We start from the raw sequence: 21,578 nt of genomic DNA, 5'->3' as shown, positions 1-21,578 counted from the left end.
ACACTGCTTGTGGCAGTGGTGTTGTCAAAACAAAACAGCTGCTCAATAGACAAAAGGTCTGCTGACCACAATCTGAATAATTTAGAAGTATATCAAACCTGTCCAAACTTAGTAACACAGCAAACATACACTCATCAAGCAGTAATATTTGCAGAAGAGCATTGTAGACTACTGTCCAAAACAAATGTCACAAAAGCAACCTTTCCTTAATGTATTAACTCGTGTTATTTAAAATGTGTAACCTGGAGGGACAGACACAGAGAGAAATACCACTCACTACTTCCCCTCTTCTTTACATAGCAGTTTGGCATTCTTCAGCTCATTATGGTTTTCTGGTCAATAAAAACTTGTACTCCCACTCTTTTATTTCAGATTTCAAAGGTTTTGGTAAAACTCCTGTATGCTCTGTACAGAATGTCTCTTACAGCGTTAGCAAATAACACAGTGTAGCATTAAGATACATGCTACTGCCAGGAGATGAATGAAAACAGTTTGTTTTCCTCTTCAGAGGAACCAAAAAATGTAATGCAGCTTTGTGAAAATATCTGTTGGAGGATCTAAATTCAGCCCTGAGCATTTAAAAACTGATTACCCAAATTTACTGTTCATATTAGTGTATTCTTATACAAAAATAAAAATGGAGGCACTTTCAAATGCATGTTCAGCGTGCATGTGCAACTGAGCTTTTAATTGGCCTGTAGAGCAAAAACAAACTATATAAAGTGCTAAAAACGAATTATTTATTTCAACTGACATATTCATCAGTTGACTTTTTCATTAATTCATTCTCAGAAAAATCTGATTATTCAAAGTACTGCGTATATCTTAAATAAACTGTAATTAGTTTCTCTAAGGCAACAAGTTTGCATAATTTTTTTTAAATACTGTCATCTCATTAGATCTTACAGTGCTGAAATGGTCTCAGTGGAAAGATGGCTGTCAAGAGGCTCTTGTTAAGGAATGGGAACAGGGAGAAAAGGCTTACCTGTGCCAAATTACACAAGAACTTGAGTGAAAATCAGTGCTAACAGGTCTTATGCAGTGATAAATCCAAATTTGGCTCAATGAGTTGCCAGTAGAGGTTGAGTTTCAACAGCCATCTGTAAGTGGAGACCTTTTCATGGTTTGAGGCTGTGTTTCACCCAGTGATGTTGGGGATATTGTCAAAACTTGATCAAATTACGGATGCAGATAAGTATGGTCAGAATTTGAACTAGCATTCAATACCATCGGGCAAGCAGCAGATTGATAATGGCCTAATTCTTCAGCATGACAATGATCCCAAACACACTTTATGTACAATGAAAGCACACCTGGATAGAAAAACAGACAATGGAGCACTTGGTTTGACACCCCCCCCAGAGATGCTGCAACTATTACAAGGATGACCCAAGACTTTTGCACAGTATAACACCATATAAAATTATTCAACTCATGCTGTATGTACATAACGCCTCCTTAAATAACAGACAACAACTCAAGTACTTAGTATCGAATGTTCGCTCTTCACAGTAATCCTTCTCCCAGAGACACAGTTCACAGATGCATTGCTCTGCATGCCAATGTTTATTCTACATGCTCCAAGTAGTTTAAGTTCCTTACATACGGTCTACAGTTCATTTAGAAACACCAGTTAACCCAATATGCATGAGAAAAATCATCACAGGCACAGGGAGAACATGCAAACTCTACACACAATGATCCCAACCAGGGCTTAAACCAGTAACCTTGTTGTTGTGAGGCAAAAGCGCTAACCAGCCTAGCGCCTTACCGTCCACATGTGAGGAAACAACAGAAAATATTAACAAAAATAACTGTTCCAAAGACACATGAATCATATAACTTCACCAAGAGAAAATACATTTTATATAGATAATTATAATTTATTATAATTACTTACAAATAAATAAATAAATAAATACAATTTTAAAAATAGAAGATGCATGTAAATGTCATGAAAAGGTTTTTAATTGGATTTATAACCAAATATTCTCTAAATGAAAGGCTCCTTTAGCATCGGTTGCACTGCGCTTAATCAAAATTAGTAAAAGTTCTCATGCTAACAGGCTAGGATACACTGTCTGTTAGCATGGTTCATGTTAAACAAATGAGAAAACTATGTTATGGAGTTGTAGGTGGTTTGTGACAGGGTCAGGCTAGCTGTTTGCTCCTGCCTCCAGATTTACTAACTCTCGACTGCAATTGCATTAAAAAAAACAAACAAATACAAGAGACTAATATTGATCATCTAAGTTACAAAATATTCCCTCAGGAATTTTTTTTTAACATATCAAATAAATAACTACTCTTTCCTTGAATGTACTTTAGAAAGCATCAGTAGTGCAAACTGACGTCTGGAGAGTTGGAGGTATTCAGCTAAAGAAAATTTGTGTGGGTCTGTAGCATGGTTAATCCACTGATGTACGTTTGGCTTTTAGTCTTGAATGAATGGCAGTGTAACATTTTGTGAGCAGCAGTGAGATACAGGGCTTCCTCCCACTCAGTAATGTGTCTCTGACAGTCTGTTCGCCCAGAGCTATGGGAGGAGGAAGAGTTGGGAGATACGTTTTAAAAGTAGCTGCAGCAACCTGACTTCTCCTTCTGTGCCTCAATATATTCATGAATCTGGAACTTGGGTTCACTGGGATGCTGGATGGCCCGATGCTTCAACTCCCTGAAGAACAGAACAAGGCATATTTTAGAAGATAACACTGATATTGATAGAATTATTCTACTGCAGAGGATTGTGGTAAGAAAACACAGATAGCATCATGAAAATAGTAGTGGACTACTTAAGAATAAATCCCTTGCAATAAATACGTTAAATTATATAGTACTAAGGGAATTGAAACATTTCTTTATAATGAATCCTGGAATTTTCTGAAAATATATACTATGTTCAGCAAAGATGTGAGATAAAATTGAGCGATGTGAAAAAACAATCTCAAATTCAGTAGTAACAACTTTGCTGCTGTCATATGAAAATGAAATTAGTGGCAGAAGAAGAAAAGCAAAGCAAATGATAATAATTTATCTTTGTTTAGTCCCATTACATGACTTCTTGTTGGCTCAAACAAGGACCATTTCAGATCATACACATCTATAGTTTATGGACTGTTCAAAAGCTACTGTGTGGCATCTGTGTCATACTTGGCCACAGCAGTGAAGGCCAGATCTACATTGACCCCTGTCTTGGCACTTGTCTCCATGAAAGGAACTGAGTACTCCTGAACACACAAAGAGAGCACAACACAGTAAGTAGCAGATTAAACGCTATCAGTTCTGTTTTTATGGAAGTAAATAAAATACTCACTCTGGCCAGCCTCTCTCCTTCATCTCTCCTGATCGCTCGGTCACTGCTCATGTCGGCCTGATAAACACACATTAGTTTAGGATTTTAGGAAAGACTTGGTGCAGAAAAATAAACACATTTAAACTATTAAGTAAAAAAAACAATGTACATCTTGATACAGCTATTTTTTTTAAAGCTGAACAAAACCATGCACAGGTATGAGTATTTACATTTTTAGACTTCATAATATACAAGATCAATCAGGATATTTCTAAAGGAAAACATATCTTGTGGAATTTTCAGTGTTTGCTACCACTATTCAATGTTGAAGAGTAGATCATGTAATAAAACTAGTAGTCTAACACGTTTGTAGTAGTTTGCTGGTAGTTCAGATACTTTTATACACGCATAGTGATTGAAGTAGTGCAGCGACTGTACATTTGATTAAATTTACACTGTTTTTTGTGAGGACTTGTAAATATAACAAAATGTGATACAGCATCATATATGTTATATATAGCTTTTAAAAATGTTATTATTACTAAGCTACCTACGATGTGGCGCCACTCACATTTTTATCATTGCATTCATATTGTTACATATACTTAAACCCGACACTTGAACCCAAAGCAGCACTATCACTTTGCTCTAACTCTTTTATAACTCGTTTACATTATCTTTACAAAATGCCCTGATCCAGAAACTGCTCTGTCTTCAGCACAGATCATATCCTTCTTTTGCACTTTTTGCTCCACATGCTAAGCTTCTCAAACAATTTCCTCTTACCTTGTTGCCCAGCAACATGATGACTACATTGCTCTGTGCATACTCGTGGATCTCTGTTAACCAAGCCTGAAGCAAGAGACATACAAACACACTCATAAATAAATCTTTAACTGTAGCACATTTTCATATTTTCCCAGGGTACAAACACAGACTTACCCTAATGTTGTCAAAAGATGATTTGCTGGTGATGTCATACAAAAGGAGCAAAGCTTTGGAAAGAGAACCAACAAAAATTGAGTGCCAGTGTAACACCTGTGATGCTGTGATATGGATTAGGGTTTGTATCGCCTCACCGTGTGCATCTCTGTAATACGCATGTGTCACGCTTCTGAACCTTTCCTGTCCTGCTGTGTCCCATATCTGAAACAGAAAAGAACTGGCCTGTTTCCACTTGGCTACTTCTTATTTTCACTTATAATGGTGATGCCCAAGAGGAAACCAGCCACTACTCTAAAAATAGAGTGCTATTGTGTAAGCACATCAACTTTGCACTGGAACTGATTTACTTACTGACCTGCAGTTTGACCTTTACGTTATCCACAGTCACCACTTTATTCTGAGAGAGGTAGAAACAGAAGAACAGTACGAGCAGCTAGTAGAACAAATTAAAAATGCAAAGTACAAAGACAAGTTATCTATGTTTGTCGATAGTTGTGGCTTTATTTCTTCAGATTTTGAAATATATGTTTAGTGAGAGAGGCAATGTACAACTACCTCAAACCTCCATTCCTTTTAATGGTCAGCAGGGGGTGACTCATGTTGCAAAAAGAAGTCACAACGTATAAAAACTTATGGGAAAGAAAACCCTCCCACTTGCTTCATTTAATACTATATTAAATCATTGCAAACTTCAGAATTGTTTTAAAAAATATTTCTAAATTTCACCATTTAAGATTTCAGCGGGGTGGTTCTAATTACATTCTCATGTCATTAATGTAGATAGTATTAAAGATAGATGTAGCTTTAAGGCTTGGAAAGTGAAACATGTAGGTGCAAAAACACATCTAAGTCCAATGACTGTAAGGAAATGTTTCCCTGGCCCTGACGTCCTATATTGAATAATCTGCTTGGCCCATTTTGTAAATTTTCATCAATCAAGTGATAAGTTTCACAAAGGAGGATACTCCCGGTGAATTACTTTTCAATCACAAGTCATTAGCCAATGAGAACCATCCCTTTCTCATCACATCTGGTTTCAAAACACCAAGACAGAAAGGGTCATCTTGAGGCTTGATAATAAGAACTTACAAACCAGTGAGTGACGTCACACTAGCTACTGCCTGTGCTCATTACAACCTCTCTTCTGCATTGATTTTAATGGCACTGAGTGGCAAATGTGAATCATCAGCTTTTTATCGAAATGAGCAAACTCTAAAGAGGATGGAAAGTATTCATTTGCAGATTATACATATAAGTTGTATAATCTGCATATATATATAAAACGGAGACAGACTGGTGACCTGTCCAAGGTGTACCCCACCTCTCACACAATGACACTTAGGTTGCCTCCTCCCACACTGCTAATGTCTGAAATGCCAGAGGCAAATCTAAAACCATGGATAAATAAAAGCCAGTCCAATTTCATAAAAAAAAAAATTGTTCCAAGCACTCACTGTGAATCCGATGCCCACTGTGGCAGAGAATGAGCCAGGGATGAACTTGCCCTGATCAAACTGCACCAGCAGAGATGTCTTCCCCACACCACTGTCCCCAACCAGGATTGTCTGTAGGAAAACACATAAAATCCCACAGTTAAATTTCTTACCTCTATATATATGGTCTAAGTATATGGTAGAGGCACAGAGTAAGCTGTGGTGACCCCTAGTGATACGGGAGCAGCAGGAAGTAGCCTGGCTGCAGTCTCAATTGGCCTTGAAAATCTCTTTATGGTTGAATGCTTGCAATCATTTCATAATTTTCAGTTGTGAGTCAACATCTGTGTCATGGTCGACAATTCTGTTTCCAAGCAGCACCGACATTTTCTTTTCTAAGAGCTTGGCAGTGTACCACTATTACCGCATGACTCACAAGCCAGAGGAGATAACCTTCAAGACAATGGAATCAATGAAAGGCAGCATTCACACATCCAACTTAGTCACCAGGACCATCAGTCAATATTTCATTGTCTACTGCGCTTTAATTTCAGTCACACCAGGGTACCCACCACCTCTACACCCACAAAGTGTCCTTTAACTGTGGCAGATTAAGTAAGTGCGACACAGTCAAGCTGTTCTCTGCTCTCTTCAAGGAGTGATCTGGGAGTTTTGATGCAGGCTATGTGGCTGTTATCTTGTGACAGCCAAATGACTACATTTTATCCTGTAGTGAAATATATTATAAATATTATTGCCAGAAGAAAAATGCAGTAAATAATGCAGTAAGCCACAAGAATGATGGATTTCTTCAATCATTATGTGGTTATGTTTAGGAAGAGACAACTAAAAGGATTGTAGATTGTAAAGACAGGCAATGAAAAGACCTGTGTTTGAACGTTTGTTCTTGAAAGCTTTAAAAATCGCAGAAAGGCTAAACCTAAATTTTTTAAGCATAGGTTAGGGTATATTGGCTACATATAAGTTTTGAATAAAATATATGTAAATATTTTGGTAACCCTTTGCAAGGCAAAGGAAATGCCATCTTTAAGAAACTCAGTGCCGAAATCAATGCCAATCTTTGTTCTTTGCCAAATTCACATTCTTTCCTCTCTGTGGCACCAGGGTAGTTCTTCATTTACACCCAAATGCATTTTATAGAGTGGCAGGTTGAGACAATAAAAATCTTAATTATGTTTATAGAAAGAAAGTTAGGCATAAAAAATAGACTTCCATTCATTAACTCTCATGAAAGAACCTTCATCTTCACACTCTTAGATTTCACCTTAATACACATTCAGTAATGTATTTTATGCACTAATTAGCTGCAGTCACTGGGGTAGAATACTAGAAGAGCTACTGGGCTGGAGCATCCACTACAGTTGCTTTATGATTCAAATGCAGATGTGCTGTCAGAAGTGGTCTTCACTTGATGTCTAGTAATAGTAACCATGGAAATGTAATAAAGTGGTCTTAAAAAGGCAACAAAACTTTCAACCAGTCCTGTCTTGATAAAACTCAGGAGTACTCATTGTCATTGTGGCCAAATATTGTGTGAAAAGACAGTAAATGTGATTATCGCTCTTGGTCAGATATGCACAAGTAGGCCTGCCTTAAAATTGCACTGAATGACAAATGGCCCAGGGGTTAAAGCGCTGAGTTTTTCAGTGCTGCTTTAATAATAGCAGGTGAGTTTTCTGGCATGCTAAACTAATAGAAAAAGGTTCATAAATTGGGATAGAATGCATAAAGTTCTTGAACTTGAACTTGATCTGATGATGAGCAGTTTGTAAAGAACTAAGACAAATCAAGAAAAAAGTGAAGGCATGACACTCATCAGATAAACCAGGCAGTGGTTGAACTCAATTTTGCCTCAAGGCTTTATGAATGATCAGGGATAAATAAAAGAAGTGGGGGGAATGGAGGAAAGGATTAGAGCTGAGAAGCTAAAGCAGCTTTTGTAGCCTCATTTGATTTCAGCATATGGAGGATTTTTAGAAAAGAGTTACATCCCAGTGTGCTGGATTAAATATGGATACTGCCTCATCAGTCATCCAGTGAATTTTCATATCAGCTTTACTCAGGAGTCACCAGCAAATTCACTTCCTTATTCTTCCTTTGAAATACACCTTGTACAGAGAGGCTTTACATGTATTCTGCTTTTCCAGTTTACTGTGTCCTGAAAGGTGGGGAGCCGCACAGTAAAACTCACAGCATAAACCTAAGGAAATTTGTATCTGGTTTTTCTTTGATGTAATAATGCTTTTAGGCAATAAATTTGATAGCTTTGAAAAATCTGTTTATTTCTCCTTAAATAGTGCCACAAAAAATGCATATGCATTTTGAGTAGCAGAGTTGAGTGTGTGGGTTGTGTACATCAAAAACCAAATCTTCTCTGCCAACGTCAAACAGATTATTCTGCTATTGACTCTTATTTTGAGTTTCTGGTACTCCAGGTGCTGATAACCAGGTACCCAGTTGGTGCCTGATTAGGGCTCTTTTTCTAAAGAGTGGAAGTCTACTCCTGATGGCTGTTGGTAAGACTGCAGGTCAAACTTTCTAACATCTGCCAGTACACTACTTCGTAGGGACATAGGAAGTGGTGTACTGGATATACCACATTTCACTGATCACATTAACTCAGTAGAAAAATTATTTCAGGCTCACCACAGATGATATGAAAAATGACAGGTTAGCCTTCTTAGACTGTGAGATTTCCATCAGTAATGGGGACATTTGAAAGTTGATGTGTACTATAAACCTACGCTTACGGATCATTATTTAAGGCTTGTGCTTCTGCTTCATCCACTGAAGCACAAACTGGGTGTCATCAGGATGGTACAACGCAGAGCGAACACCATCCCCACAGATACAGATATCTCTGAATTGAAGAGGGTGCCTAAGGGTACATCTTTGACCATCTTATAATGCTGTGATTGCAGCCATTCCCCAACTCTCTGTGAATGGTACTCATGGCCATTAATCAATGGTTTTTGATCAGTGGTTGTTGATCACATTAACGATCAAGAAACTGACCTGACAGTCCATTTTTCACCATTGATTCTAGTTTCGGTCATTATGCACATGTACTGTTTATAAAGTTGGGGAAATCTGCAGTCAGCTGAGACTGAAGAAGTCACTTGGATGAGTGAGGAAATGTTTCTCCCACTGAAAACGCCACGTCCAGATGAACAGAATTAACTTTTTGGGATGTGGAAGATACATCTGTCTTTTACATGCAGTCTGTGATCACATAAGCCACTGACTGCATCTAAATCTGAAGACAATAATTTATTTAAATATTTTGATCTGATCCTGCTGTGATTCAGCTGTATCACTTCCCTCTTTACTGGACATAACTGAGAGTGTGTAACATAATGCCTCCATGTGTACATGTGAAGATGGAATTAGTGCTGAGAAAAAAAAAACATACTCATTGTACTCACTACACACGTACATGTGGTGATGCTACTAAATTGTAGTTAGCCGAGAAGTGAGACTGTCTCATGAAACCCCTCTAGAGACAGGAGGTAATGAGGCGAATGCACCACAGATGTTTGGGAATTACACACTGATGATGTATATTGTGTATATGTGTTGTAGTGCGCGAGAGAAAGAAGAATTAGATTTCTCTCATCTCTGTGGTTCACAGGCAGATTGCTAAGTGCCTGCAAATTTCCTTTCTAGCCTCAGTATGAGCTTCTGTGGAGGTTACTGAGGCAATAAGCATGGGATGTCTTTTTACAAGTCGTTGGAGTAACAGCATTAGGGGATGGGGTGAATTTAGAGTGATACAGTTCTCTGAAATGTCACTTTTCTCTTCCTGGAGCATGTGCAGTATTGACCAGAATGTAATTTAGCTTGACAGTTTCCAAATTGCCACTGATTTAAGCTTTGATATACTGCACAGCTGGGGTTTGAAACCACAGAACAACAGGCGATAAAGTCACTGTTTCCAATACTAAAAGTCAATGTGCCCTGCAATCTGTAAGACCAAGTGTTTGTTTTTTTAGACAAATTAAAGTCCTGTATCCACCTTTTTAGTTCTGTTTTGGTCTGCCGCTATTTAGCTAAACACTCAACCAGCTAGTTGATAGTGATGTCTGCTTTTTTGTGGTGGACAGGTAGCTACCATGGTTTTACTACACTTACAGACTTTTTTAAAATGAAAAAAAAAAAAGAAAAAAAAAAGTGCTTTGCAGCTTTAAAAATGTGTCTTTTGGATGAGGGCCATGGAGAGAATGGAAAAAACAGGAAACCACTGCGAGATACAAAAGAATGCAATGTTTTTGTGGGTATTAATGTGAAATATTGGCAGTAAGAAAAAATACAAAACCACTCTGTCTGTAAAGATGTCTCTAAGCTAATCTTTCCAAAAATATTACAAAAGCAGTATTAGGTTGACTTTATTAAAAATGTCATCTGGGACAACTGTGAGTATTGAAGGGAGAATTAATAACAGAACGGAATCCACAAAGCAACTGTAACCATTTCAGCTTCATGAGTAAGTACTGGCCTCACCAACGAGCTCTTAAAAAGAGCCTTTTTTGTTGTGTAATTAGAACTCCTCCTGGGAGGAAAAGGTAAGGCAGAGTGAAAGCCTGAGAAGAGTGAGTACAAAAGATAGGATAAACCTTTATTAGTCCCTTTATTATTTATATTGGCAAAGGAAGGGCAAAAAGGCAAGACTGACTTTTTCAAGTTCACTTGAAATTACTCTTCTTGATTTAGACACAAAGAACACGGTGTATTCTTAGAATATGACCCCTTTCAGTGCACCTGCTTCCCTGACACTACAAGTCTGTGTGTGGTGTGTATATGTGTGAGCTGATATAACAGTCACATGTTAGAATTGCATCTATCTTTGTGAAGACTCGCACTGCATTCCTTAGCCCTTTACAGCCAAACAATGCCGAGTAAATCTACACACAAAATCCACCCCATGACAGTGATGATGGTTTTTGGAGTGTTTGGGAGTAAATTTATTAAAACTTAAATACTTAAAATATCTTTTTACACAAGTATTCACAACCTTTTTTATGATTGAAATTCATTTGAAATTATTAGGAAAATCACAAACGTTTCTGCATAAGGTCTTATAGCTGGCAGTGCACAGAATGTATTTGTTATGGCAGTGACGCAGACCACATGTGCATGTGTGTGCACATGCATGAGAATGGTAAAGAGGTACATCCAGACTTTTCATAAAATAAAAATATTAAATATATATAAAATAAAAAAGTTATTTCATTTTCAGTTTCACAAATTATAATTGTGTTGTTTGAACAATAATCGGCTGCTTCCCAGCCCAAGTCTATGTAAGGAAACTCTGAATTGCATTTAAAAGATAGGCTTTGTCTGAGCCCGCCATCTTCAAAGAGTAAGCCTGGTCCTCCGTAATGCTGTCCATCACCACCTCTGCACCCAGCTTGGTGGAGATATCAATGCTTTGTGTGCTGCAGCAGTGCTTCCACCTAGGTCAGTCAATGGCAGGGCCCGGCCTGCTCTAATTCATTTCATGTTTAATTCTACCTTCCTTTAGGGTCTGCATTTTGGTCCCAACCAATCACATTCCACACTAAGATGACACATACACATGCCTTTAGACTTCAGAGAGATGAAGTGAATTTGATTCTGTTAATTTCCCAGAGACTCTCTCTATAAACTTAAAAATAAGTGTATGCCTAACCTTGCCAATAACCCTGAACCTAAACCAAGGGTGCACCCAATGATCTGGGACATTTATGAGTGCAAACATAAATAAATAAGTAGCAAGATTATAATAAATTTCTAAGGCAATTAAAGGCAGCTAGTTAAAGGGAATACATTTTTGACTTTACCGGATAGTTTTATTTTAAAGTTTATGTCTTATCAGTTGAATCAGAGTATTGATGTGCTAATTCTGCTCAGTTGCTATATCTAAAAAGAGAGAAATTAGAACATAGCAGGCTGGAGGCCAGATGCTTATCAGAAGAAAGATATGCCATTTGAATGACATGACTCCTCCAGACTGAAGGGAAATGGTTTCTGCAACACAGCTCTGAAATACAATGTGACATTTCACTGAAGCCTAAAGGGAGCTCCTCTTTTATCTTTGTTCCATCAACAGTGAGGTCAAATGGGAGCACCAGGAAGGATTCAGTGGTTCTCTTTAAATCCAGACATTAATGTAACTTAACTGCTTGCTGCGAGCGCAATTAAGCTTTTTGAATGACAAATAGCTATATTGTACAGTTTTTGTGACAACAGTCAAAACAGGATCACATTCACTCTGACATTTTAGTGTGTTTGTGTATTTTAGTGTGTTTGAGTTATGGAATTTAAGGTGTCAGAAATAAATTAGTGTATTTACTGTTGTATTTATGGGTTATTTGAGCTTTGGGTCGCAGTAAGGAGAAACTGAAAGTGTACTTGTCAACTAAAATTTGAGTTTGAAATGTAATTTTATTCTACAGCACTTTTTGGTGATCAACACCTAAATGTGAGGATTGCTTTGGGAATTTGGCGTTTGGTTAAGACATTTTTTCAAAGAAAGTGACCTCTTTTAAAGCTTTCCTGCCCTGACAGCAGGAAGTAATCGGCTCATATGTGAAGGGGGACCTTCTTGTAAGCTGACAGCTCATCTCAGAAGGAATTAAGTGATTTGACACACATTAGGGCTGGAAACAGACCAACTATAAATTGCATCTGAATGTAAATCAGCACCACGTGAGCGCAAATCCGGTCAAGGACCGGGATGCTGCGGGGTTTAGAAACGTTTCCTCACATTTCACCAGTAATAAACAAGAAGAAATAAACAAGAAGCAAAATCACGTGAAAAAAACGCGCAGCAAGTAAGTGCATAAAAGTGCTCCTGGCTATGAAACCTGTTGTTGTATCATGATGACCATATGGTCGTACCTTGTGCACCAACTCCTCGTCATATGTTGGAGGTGGTGGAGTCATTGCCTGGCTCTCGGTTGTCTCTTTGGATCCGTAAGTACTGTCTGGTTGGATCTCCGGGTAAGCCGTGGTGTAGTATGCCGAGATCGGCTCCATTGACTCCATCCGCTCCATCCTGAGAGTCCTTCACTTCACAGGCTTCTTTATGACAGCGTCGAGGGTTCCGGAGGAAATAAAAAGCTGGTAAACCTCGCACTCTCGCTTCAGCCGACTCGTCGTCTCACAGCCCTCAGCTCGCTTTCTTCTCTCCTCCTCTCTTCTCCGACAGTCCACGCTGTTTAACTGGCTCCTCCTTTACAGTGAATCACAGTCTGTGGGCTTCTGCCTACATCACTCCACATGATGGTATGTCGTGATTCACGCACATCACGCTGCATGAGTGGTCAGAGGATGGACCGAGAAGGATTGAATGGCTGTCACTTTTTTTTGTTGTGGTGGTTTTTCTTTCAAGAGTTCAGATATTCGATCTATAAAGTTCGACATCATTTATTTTACCCAGTGCTTTGGATCTCTGTGTATATTTCCAAAACAATGATACTATGATATTAAAAAACGGAGACGAATGTATGTTCCGTTTAATTATAGTTGTTTTAGTAGAAATAACAATGAGACAGGATAAGATAACAAATGTTTCATTTGGGAAATTCTGTTAAAGTAGTTGAAAATTATTATTATTAGTGTTATTATTATTCATTCATTTCCTTTCATCCCTTATGAAAGGAGAGGCGAAAAATGCCATAATTCATTGTGATGTCCCTGAGTTCATGAAAAAAACCCTACTTGTTAAGATGTTGTCTGCCCTGAAGAACATAAATCGATATTAAGGTTAATTATAATCAATTAATAATGTTTGTTTTTGTATTGTAGGCTTTAGGATTATTCAGTTCAGTTCAGTGACTGTTATTGCATTTATAGAAATCCTAGGGAGGAGGAAATGAGTTGGTCAATTGGATCACAACAGGCAGGGCAAATTATTGTGATACTGCATATTGCAAATTTTCTGCAATATCACACTGAGATCTACTAATAATGCACTATAATTTATTTACAAAGATGGAGCCAGTTCACTTTAGAAATAAACAGCATTCTGCCCAGAGCTGCACATATTAGCAGCTCAAAATTCAGCAGACCTGAAGGGGAAATGTAAGGAAGGGAGTGGAAGGCCTACTAGCCAAATAATCCAGTGTAAATTCAGGTTTCAACATATGTTTCCCTCTGAAAACAGCATGAGAGGAGAATAAAGGAGAATCAATATGCTTTTGATTTAAGGGCTAATTTTTCTGATATAATCAATGGGCACAGTGCAAAAGGTTCTGTGTAATTTATCCAGAGGAGGGCTTTATTATTTCAATAAGGAGAGGCCATTAGAAAGAATGAACATGATTTATTGATGTAGAGAATAAAGATAGAGATATTTGGTGGTTAGACTCCAATGGCCTGACTCAGTGGAACAGAACCCCAGGTGTGATAGGGATTAGAGGAGGACCCCCCAGAGTCTAGACGCTGGTGGTGGAGATGAAGACAGTGGCTTAGATGGAACCTAAGTGATGAGAGGCGGTGATGAGGAGGGAGTGGGCTGCACGAAGGCATCTGCAAAGGAGAATGACAGATTCAAAGTATGTGGCACGAATGCTGATTGGCCTGAAAAAGGCCGGGAGAAGATGATTGGACTAGACCAGGGATGTCACAAACAGCTTGACAGTGCGGGAAAGTGGAAGTGATGTCAAGCTTAGATTTAGTCGGCAACACCAGGGAGCGGACAGATGTGAGACCATAGAACTTCGCTATTATACTTCGCATAAGGTTCATTACAAACTGTTCCACCGTATGAAACTGAAGTGTGGAACAGCTGACCCGTATGATATGCAGAACACAAAACAGTATTTACTGTCAGATGACAAGCTGTCTCTGTTGTTGACATTTATGCGTGAGCCTTTTTAATAGCACATTGCAACACTCAGGCATTAACATAACAGAGTAACATGGATTCATTAATAGTTGAATTTTCCCTGACATCAACAGAGAGCAATTACTTGTTCTGAGTTGAAGTTGCTTTGGCATCACTGTGTATAACATTAAAAAGTTTAAGGTAACAATACATTAATACAGTAATATAATCCTTCTTCTATATTACGCGTTTACATAGCAGTGGGTTTCTTTTAATGCTTTCAATTATTTTGGCTTATAATTTAAATCAAGTACTGTGAGATGTACTGCTAATACATTTATGAAAACACAAAATCTTTAAATAAAAATGAAGAGAACTGGGTCAAGTAAAATTTACAAGCAGAAGTCTGTAGGTTCAATATTTAGGAATTGTAAATAACTTGGTTGTACCAAATGGCTGTGTTCACTGCATGAACTATATTATATGTGCAGCTTGAAACAGCTGAAACAGTAACAGCTTGTTGTTCTGTCTCTGTCCTAAACCTCTTTGTAGTGTTTTGTTTGGTGATCCTGATGATGGTGGTGGTCATCTATAGAAAAGAACCTCTCTGTTGCAGGCTTAGACCATATAGAAGACAGGAGTACACAGTAAGGAGTACCAACTACCACCGGGGTGGCTGTAGCTCAGGTGGTAGAGCAGATCAGCCACTGACTGGAAGGCTGGTGGTTTGATCCTTGGCTTCCCCAGGCTACATGCCAAATATCCTTGGGCAAGATACTAACCCCAAGTTGCTCTCCAATAGGAGTGTGAATGTTGGTTAGATTGCACTTAAGTATAGAAGCAAGTTCTTGTGATTGGGTGAATGAGGCATGTTGTTTACAGCGCTTTGAGTACTCTGGGAGAGTAGAGAAGGGCTATATAAGACTAAGTCCATTTACACTGCTATTAATTATTTAGCTTGTCTTATGAAATAAGACAGAGGTTATTCAATTGGGCCTTAGATTAGGGCTTAGGAGGTTAGCACTGTCTAAATTGTAGGTGTATAGACAAATAAAAATTTATCTGGTGAAGAGTGAGTAGATAACGAGTAAAACAAACTCACCACTGTGGGTCCAAATCAAGCCATTACTTCGTAATAACTTTGTTAAATCTGCCTTCTCTTGAATATCTTCCCCACCAAAACAGCAGGCATTCTTTGATCGGCATTGCCAACAATGGGCACAATGCTGCCCAGAACTTGAGAACTATTGGACCAAGGTAAGGATAGTCTGTGTGTGTCAAACCGAGCTTCCTAGAAGGCTGTTCATCATCAGGATACCAAATAACTATCACTTAGATGGACATTTCCCACCAATGTCTTTCCAAGAGCTTTTTCATAAGGAGGACAGGCAGAGACAGATCTAGAGCATGATCGGCCGGTACTTTGACCGTATAGGCTGCCATGACGAGATGAGCTGGAGATAATTAGCCTCACTTAGCATAAAGACTGGAAGTGGGGTCTAACAGCAAATCTGACCTGCTGTTGAACATCACAAAGGATTCTGTGCAGGCCAGTCAAGTTCTTCCACATCAAACCTGCTTATCCGTGTCTATATGTTGGAATACAGGCACTATCCCCAAACTGTTCCCTCAAAGTTGGGAGCACGAAACTGTCCAAAGTGTCTAGGTGTGCTGAAGCATTAAGAATTCCCTTCACTGGAACTAAGGGGTCGAGGCCAGCTCCTGAAAACAACCTTACATCATATTCCCACTTCCACCAAACTTTACACAAGTACCGTTCTTTTGACAACCGCCAAACCCAGACTCATTCCCCAGACTGCAAGACAGAGAAGCGTGATTTGTCACTCCAGAGTCCAGTGGTGGCATTACAATAGGGCGTCTGACAGATGAGCAGTCATTGGATATTCACCTGTCAAACCACACTTGGAAGGACAGCTGAAGACACACAATGGCAGAGTCAATCATATGCAAGGCTCCAGAGGCCAACTTCCACGTACTGCACAGGCCTCAAGGATTATGCTCTTTGAGGAGGCTCTTCATCAAGCCACAACATGAGGGCACTTTCCATCTTTTGCAGCTGGTAGACTGACAACAGAGCCATCAGAGAAAGGAAAGGAGTTGTGGGAAGCGAGTACTTATGCTTTGAGACTGCTGATTGAGCTCTCTGATTCTCGAGTATTCTCATGATAATGACCATGACTCAAGCAGTACATTCCTTAATGATGTGAATGACTTTGTCATTGTCAGAATTGTCTATTCCTTTAACATCAGTTTCCAAATAGTAACTGTTCTGAGTTCACCAGTGACTGTTAGTTCCATTTGAGAGGAAGGTATGAATGCATGTTTGATCTTTAACTAGATCAAACATTTACCATAGAAATAAAAAACCACAGAGCATCTCAAAGATGCACTTTGAAACTTGCATGTTTTTACATATATTGAGAATGGTCCATACTGACCTGAACTTTGGGTATTCAGAAACTGTAAGACTCTTTATTAGGAGGATCATCTATACTTTAAATCCAAATACATATACAGTGCTATGCTTTGAAAAGTAAACTTCTCTGGTGCATTGTCAGAGTAAGCAGTGGATACCAAAAGGTTGATTCTGTTCATCTGGATGTAGTGTTTTCAGTGGGAGAAATGTTTCGTCACACATTGTCTCATACGACAGCATTCCAGCTCCTGTTCAGTGGACCACACATTACGCTCACTTGTTCAGAAACCTCTAAAATACAGCTGTTCCTGTTTAACTCATTTAAAAACTCAAGAGACAAACTGTTTTCCTGATTAATCCAGATTATTCACAACTGATCTGGCACAGAACATGATATTTATTTATCTGTAAAGATTTTTTTTTAAATAAAAAAATTAAGATGAAAAGTCTTTGCATTGTAAATGCCAATGTATATAAACAAAAAGAGATCTTTTATGCCCGTGTGCAGTTTAAGTACCAAGCCTTGTGTACATTGCTGTGGAGCATACACAAGATTGCATGAGTGTGTGGACAAATCTTCAGTTAGAGCCAGATAAGCCCCTTCATGTGATTAGTGAAGCACTTATGTGGTTAAAAATGAAATGTAGGATATGAAGGTGCAGAGATAAGCAAGATATGGGATAATCAATTCAAAAAATGATCATTGGGCTGTCCTCCAATGAGTGTTGAGTATGCCCAGAACACCCTACCCAGGAAGTGCCCATAACCGGGTCATAATGGCAGCTGGCTTTTATGTGAAGGAATAACGGGTCTTGGCAAATGAGTAAAACTCAGCTGCAAACAATCCCAGTACGAGCTGGAGGGCACGTAATCTGCAAAAAGTACAGATGAGATCCTGAGACCACCAAAGTGGAAGCCTTCTACCACTTGGCTACACCAGACAAAGCTCTAGGTGTGGGTGTAGTGAGTCCAACCTTAAAACTGAACAATGTTTTTTAATATAATGGAGGAAATATCTTCTTTTATAAGATTTAGAAACAAATATTAAAAGTATGAGGACAATGCATTGTTTCATTAGTTCCTGTTTTCTTACTCTCCTGTAAATTAAGTATTGAATTGTTTATATATGTTTATGACTGCACATGGGTTTGATTAGGTGGATTATGCGTAGGTGCTTGTAAGTCTGTAAATGGGCTAAAACAATAATTAATCAGAATCAGAATATTTTATTTATCCCAGAGCAAATTATTTAAGCAAGAGAGTTTACATAAGCTTACATAATAATAAGCTCAGTTATTATTGTTGTTATTGAAATCTGGGTCTTATTTTAATGTTGGAGCTGCCAAGACCACATAGAAATTTCATGGATGTAAAAAAGGAGAATATGCAGAAGACTGGTGTGACAGAAGTCAGTGCAAGAATAGGGTGAGATCTGAGTCATCTGCTGTGACTCAGATTATCTGGTTTGGTTTGGAGATGGTGAAATTAACAAAAAGACACAAATAACAAGAGCCAGAACTGAAGGTGGCAGAGTTAATAAGGCAAGGTTCACATGGTTTGGACATGTGCACAGAGAAGACAGTGGATCTACTGGCCAACAGATGTTGAATATGGAGGAGGAAGACCTCAGTAAAAGTTAATAGATGTAGTGAGGAGGACTTGCAGGGTTGGTGTGACAGAAATGGAGGCAGATGATCTACTGTGGTGACTCCTAAAGGGAGCAGCTAAAAGAAGAAAAAAAGTAAACTGGTTGTGCTAAGTTGCATTGTCCATATTTATAACAGTTTGTACAGTCTGTGTGATATAGATGCACATTTATTTTGTACATTATCATGTGTTATTATTATTATTATTATTATTATTATTATTAGGGATGAGTTCCTGCCCCAAGTGGAGGAGTTCAAGTATCTCGGGGTCTTGTTCGCGAGTGATGGGAGAAGGGAGCCGGAGATCGACAGATGGATTGGGGCTGCAGCTGCAGTAATGCAGACGCTGCACCGGTGCGTCGTGGTGAAGAGGGAGCTGAGTGTAAAAGCGAAGCTCTCAATTTACTGGTCGATCTACGCCCCTACCCTCACCTATGGCCACGAGCTGTGGGTAGTGACCGAAAGAACGAGATCGCGGATACAAGCGGCAGAAATGAGCTTCCTCCGAAGGGTGGCTGGCCTCTCCCTTAGAGATAGGGTGAGAAGTTCGGCCATCCGGGAGGGGCTCAGAGTAGAGCAGCTGCTGCTCCACATCGAAAGGAGCCAGCTGAGGTGGTTCGGGCATCTGATAAGGATGCCCCCTGGGCGCCTCCTGGGTGAGGTGTTCCAGGCATGTCCCACCGGGAGGAGGCCCCGGGGCAGACACAGGATAACTTTCTATATCCATTTCCTGCTTTGTGAGCAGCAGCAGTTTTCTTTTTGACTTGATGCTTGTCAAGTTAAAGGTCAAACCCTTGTTGGAGATTTTATACTGTATGTACACTGATAACTTGTTAACTTGATTTTATTAGTCTGAGCATTAAAAAGCTAAAGCACATCATTACACACTAGGAGGCTAAAAATATTAACCCTAAAATTAACCCGTTTTTCTGAAATTATTTTGTTATTGTGTGCAAATAGAAATAATTTATGCTCTCTAAGAAAACAAATAAACTGCTATATTTAGAAATCCTATGTTGAAAGTCCCCTTGCTTTGTTGAAAAAAGCAGTTTTAACCAAAACATGAAGTTTCATTGGATGTTTTATCCTCGTCTGTAACAGGTGAGATAGATGTGCCATCTTGTGGTTGTTTTTTTTTTACTTAATTAGATATAAAAATAGAGCACCAGAAAAAAATATCAACCCTTCATTTCAAATCAGACCTCTTTGTACTTTTTAGTACTCCAGCTTCCATCAGACAGTAAACACCGTTTTGTGGAGTTTGCATAAAACTGATCCACCATACTTGAGATTGTTCCTTTCACAGTTTTGCTGAATGTAAAGCTGTGCAAATGATTCTGGGTCAGAAAAGCTTCCCTGCATTCTGCAAGTGTCCACATATAGGAGAATATTTTAGGCATACTGTTATAAACATTTTAAACATTCTCTAGCATATTAAAGAGTATGGTTGGGTAAATGAGTGTTTGTTTGATTTTATCCAATTCTAATCAACCTAGTTACATTTAAGCTATAAACAAAACCACCTACTTTCCACTTGTGACACTTCTTGGTTAATTAATTATTGGAGTAAATGCACCATTTTTCCTTTACATATTTTTCTGTCCTAATGCTGATCACACCATCACTAAGCTGGTTCTAGATTAGTGATACTAGGAATTAGGCATTGGATGAAAAGAAGTATATACAGCAAGTAAAATGAACATTGAACGTGTCACCAGATTTCCAGATGAGTATATTTGTAAATGTGCTATTGACTTGAAATTCTCAACTCATCCAATCCACACATGCAACGAAATCAAACCATAGATGTCCATAAATTAAATCATGTGTATTAATGAGAAATGACACTGGAAAAAAGTACTGATAACGCTTACTGAAATGTATTTAATACTAAAAGCGTATGTTGGTGATGACAGCTTTAAGATGCCTCCTGTATGGAGAGGTTAGTCCCATGCATTGCTCAGGCGGGATTCACTCATTTGTCCACAGTCAGGTTCTGTGGGCCCCTTTTATGAACTCTGAGCTTTAGTTCTTTTCATAGATTTTGGATTGAGGTCAGATGATTAGCTGGGTAATTCTTGCAGCTTTATTTTCTTTGTCTGAAACCACATAAGAGTTTCCTTGTCTGTTTGGGATCATTCTCTTGCTTAAATGTCCACCCTTCAGCCTTTCTTCAATTGTGCCATGGTGAAAAATGACCACACACCATGATGACACAGGTTTGTCTAAATGTTGTTCAGCAAGCTTTCAACCTGCTTTTTCTCATTAATGGAGTCTTGCATGGTGAGCATGCACACAAGCCATGGTGGTTGAGGTACTTACTGTTTTCTTTCTTTTTTTTGCAACAAAAGATCCAAAGATTTTGAAAGTACTCATTGGTTTTGCCCATCATGAAACCTTGGTAACAAGATACCTTATTAAGGCCATCACCTGGGACTGAACCAGCTGATATTAATGTGCACTAAGTGGCAGGATTGCTTTTTAATCACTGATAGATTTCAGCTGGTGTCATGACTTTTCACACCTTCCTTCCTTTTTTCTATGTTTAATACACTTTCCCTGTGTCATTTTTCCATTATTAGACATAATTTATTGACACTTATGGTTTGATTCCTTTGTATGTTTGGAGCGGATGAGCTGATACTGACGTCTGGTGAGAATTTAATGTCATTAAAACCTTTAGAAATATATTTACTTAGAAAATTGGTGGCACGTTCAATTACCTGGTGTAAGGACACTATAGTTGACCCTGTTGCACAACTATAACAATAGCAGCAGATCCCTCTGTCAGTAAACAGAAGCCTATTCACAATCAAAGAGTAAGGACAAATGCAGACAAGTCATATCTCCTATACGACTTTGTGCAATGTCTAGAAATAGATTTTTTTTTTTTTTGCCCCTTTAAAAACTTACATGGGTACCTGTAGAGTGCTTTTCTACTCTGAAAACTCACAGCACTTAAACACAATAAGGCTCTTGACACAACTCATTCAAT

At 38.6% G+C, this 21,578-nt stretch overlaps 1 protein-coding gene across 1 annotated transcript; it reads right to left on the bottom strand.

The window, feature by feature from the left end:
- Positions 1-2,568: 2,568 nt before the first annotated feature.
- LOC146626155 (ras-related protein Rab-37-like) lies at positions 2,569-12,726 on the bottom strand. The gene is made up of 9 exons (XM_085360345.1): positions 12,571-12,726; positions 5,692-5,802; positions 4,593-4,634; positions 4,372-4,438; positions 4,235-4,287; positions 4,079-4,144; positions 3,314-3,370; positions 3,151-3,227; positions 2,569-2,674 (listed from the first exon to the last, which is right to left on the bottom strand). The coding sequence occupies exons 1-9, from the start codon at positions 12,724-12,726 to the stop codon at positions 2,569-2,571; spliced, it is 735 nt and encodes a 244-aa protein (XP_085216471.1).
- Between the last annotated feature and the right edge of the window lie 8,852 nt (positions 12,727-21,578).

This window comes from Diplotaxodon limnothrissa, linkage group LG8 (assembly GCF_057381915.1).
Source record: "Diplotaxodon limnothrissa isolate DT_005_m linkage group LG8, D_limnothrissa_male_GT1.1, whole genome shotgun sequence".
NCBI lineage: Eukaryota > Metazoa > Chordata > Actinopteri > Cichliformes > Cichlidae > Diplotaxodon > Diplotaxodon limnothrissa.
The sequence above is the reverse complement of the archived record's forward strand: the minus strand, read 5'-3'. Positions and strand labels throughout refer to the sequence as shown.

Bases quoted from the DNA above. Each gene is read 5' to 3' on its own strand.
- LOC146626155 (XM_085360345.1), bottom strand. From the start codon at position 12,726: ATGGAGCGGATGGAGTCAATGGAGCCGATCTCGGCATACTACACCACG. The intron at 5,803-12,570 runs GTACGACCATAT...GTTTTCCTACAG, and splicing joins ACGAGGAGTTGGTGCACAAG to ACAATCCTGGTTGGGGACAG. The intron at 2,675-3,150 runs GTATGACACAGA...TCTGTTCTTCAG, and splicing joins GCCTTCACTGCTGTGGCCAA to GGAGTTGAAGCATCGGGCCA.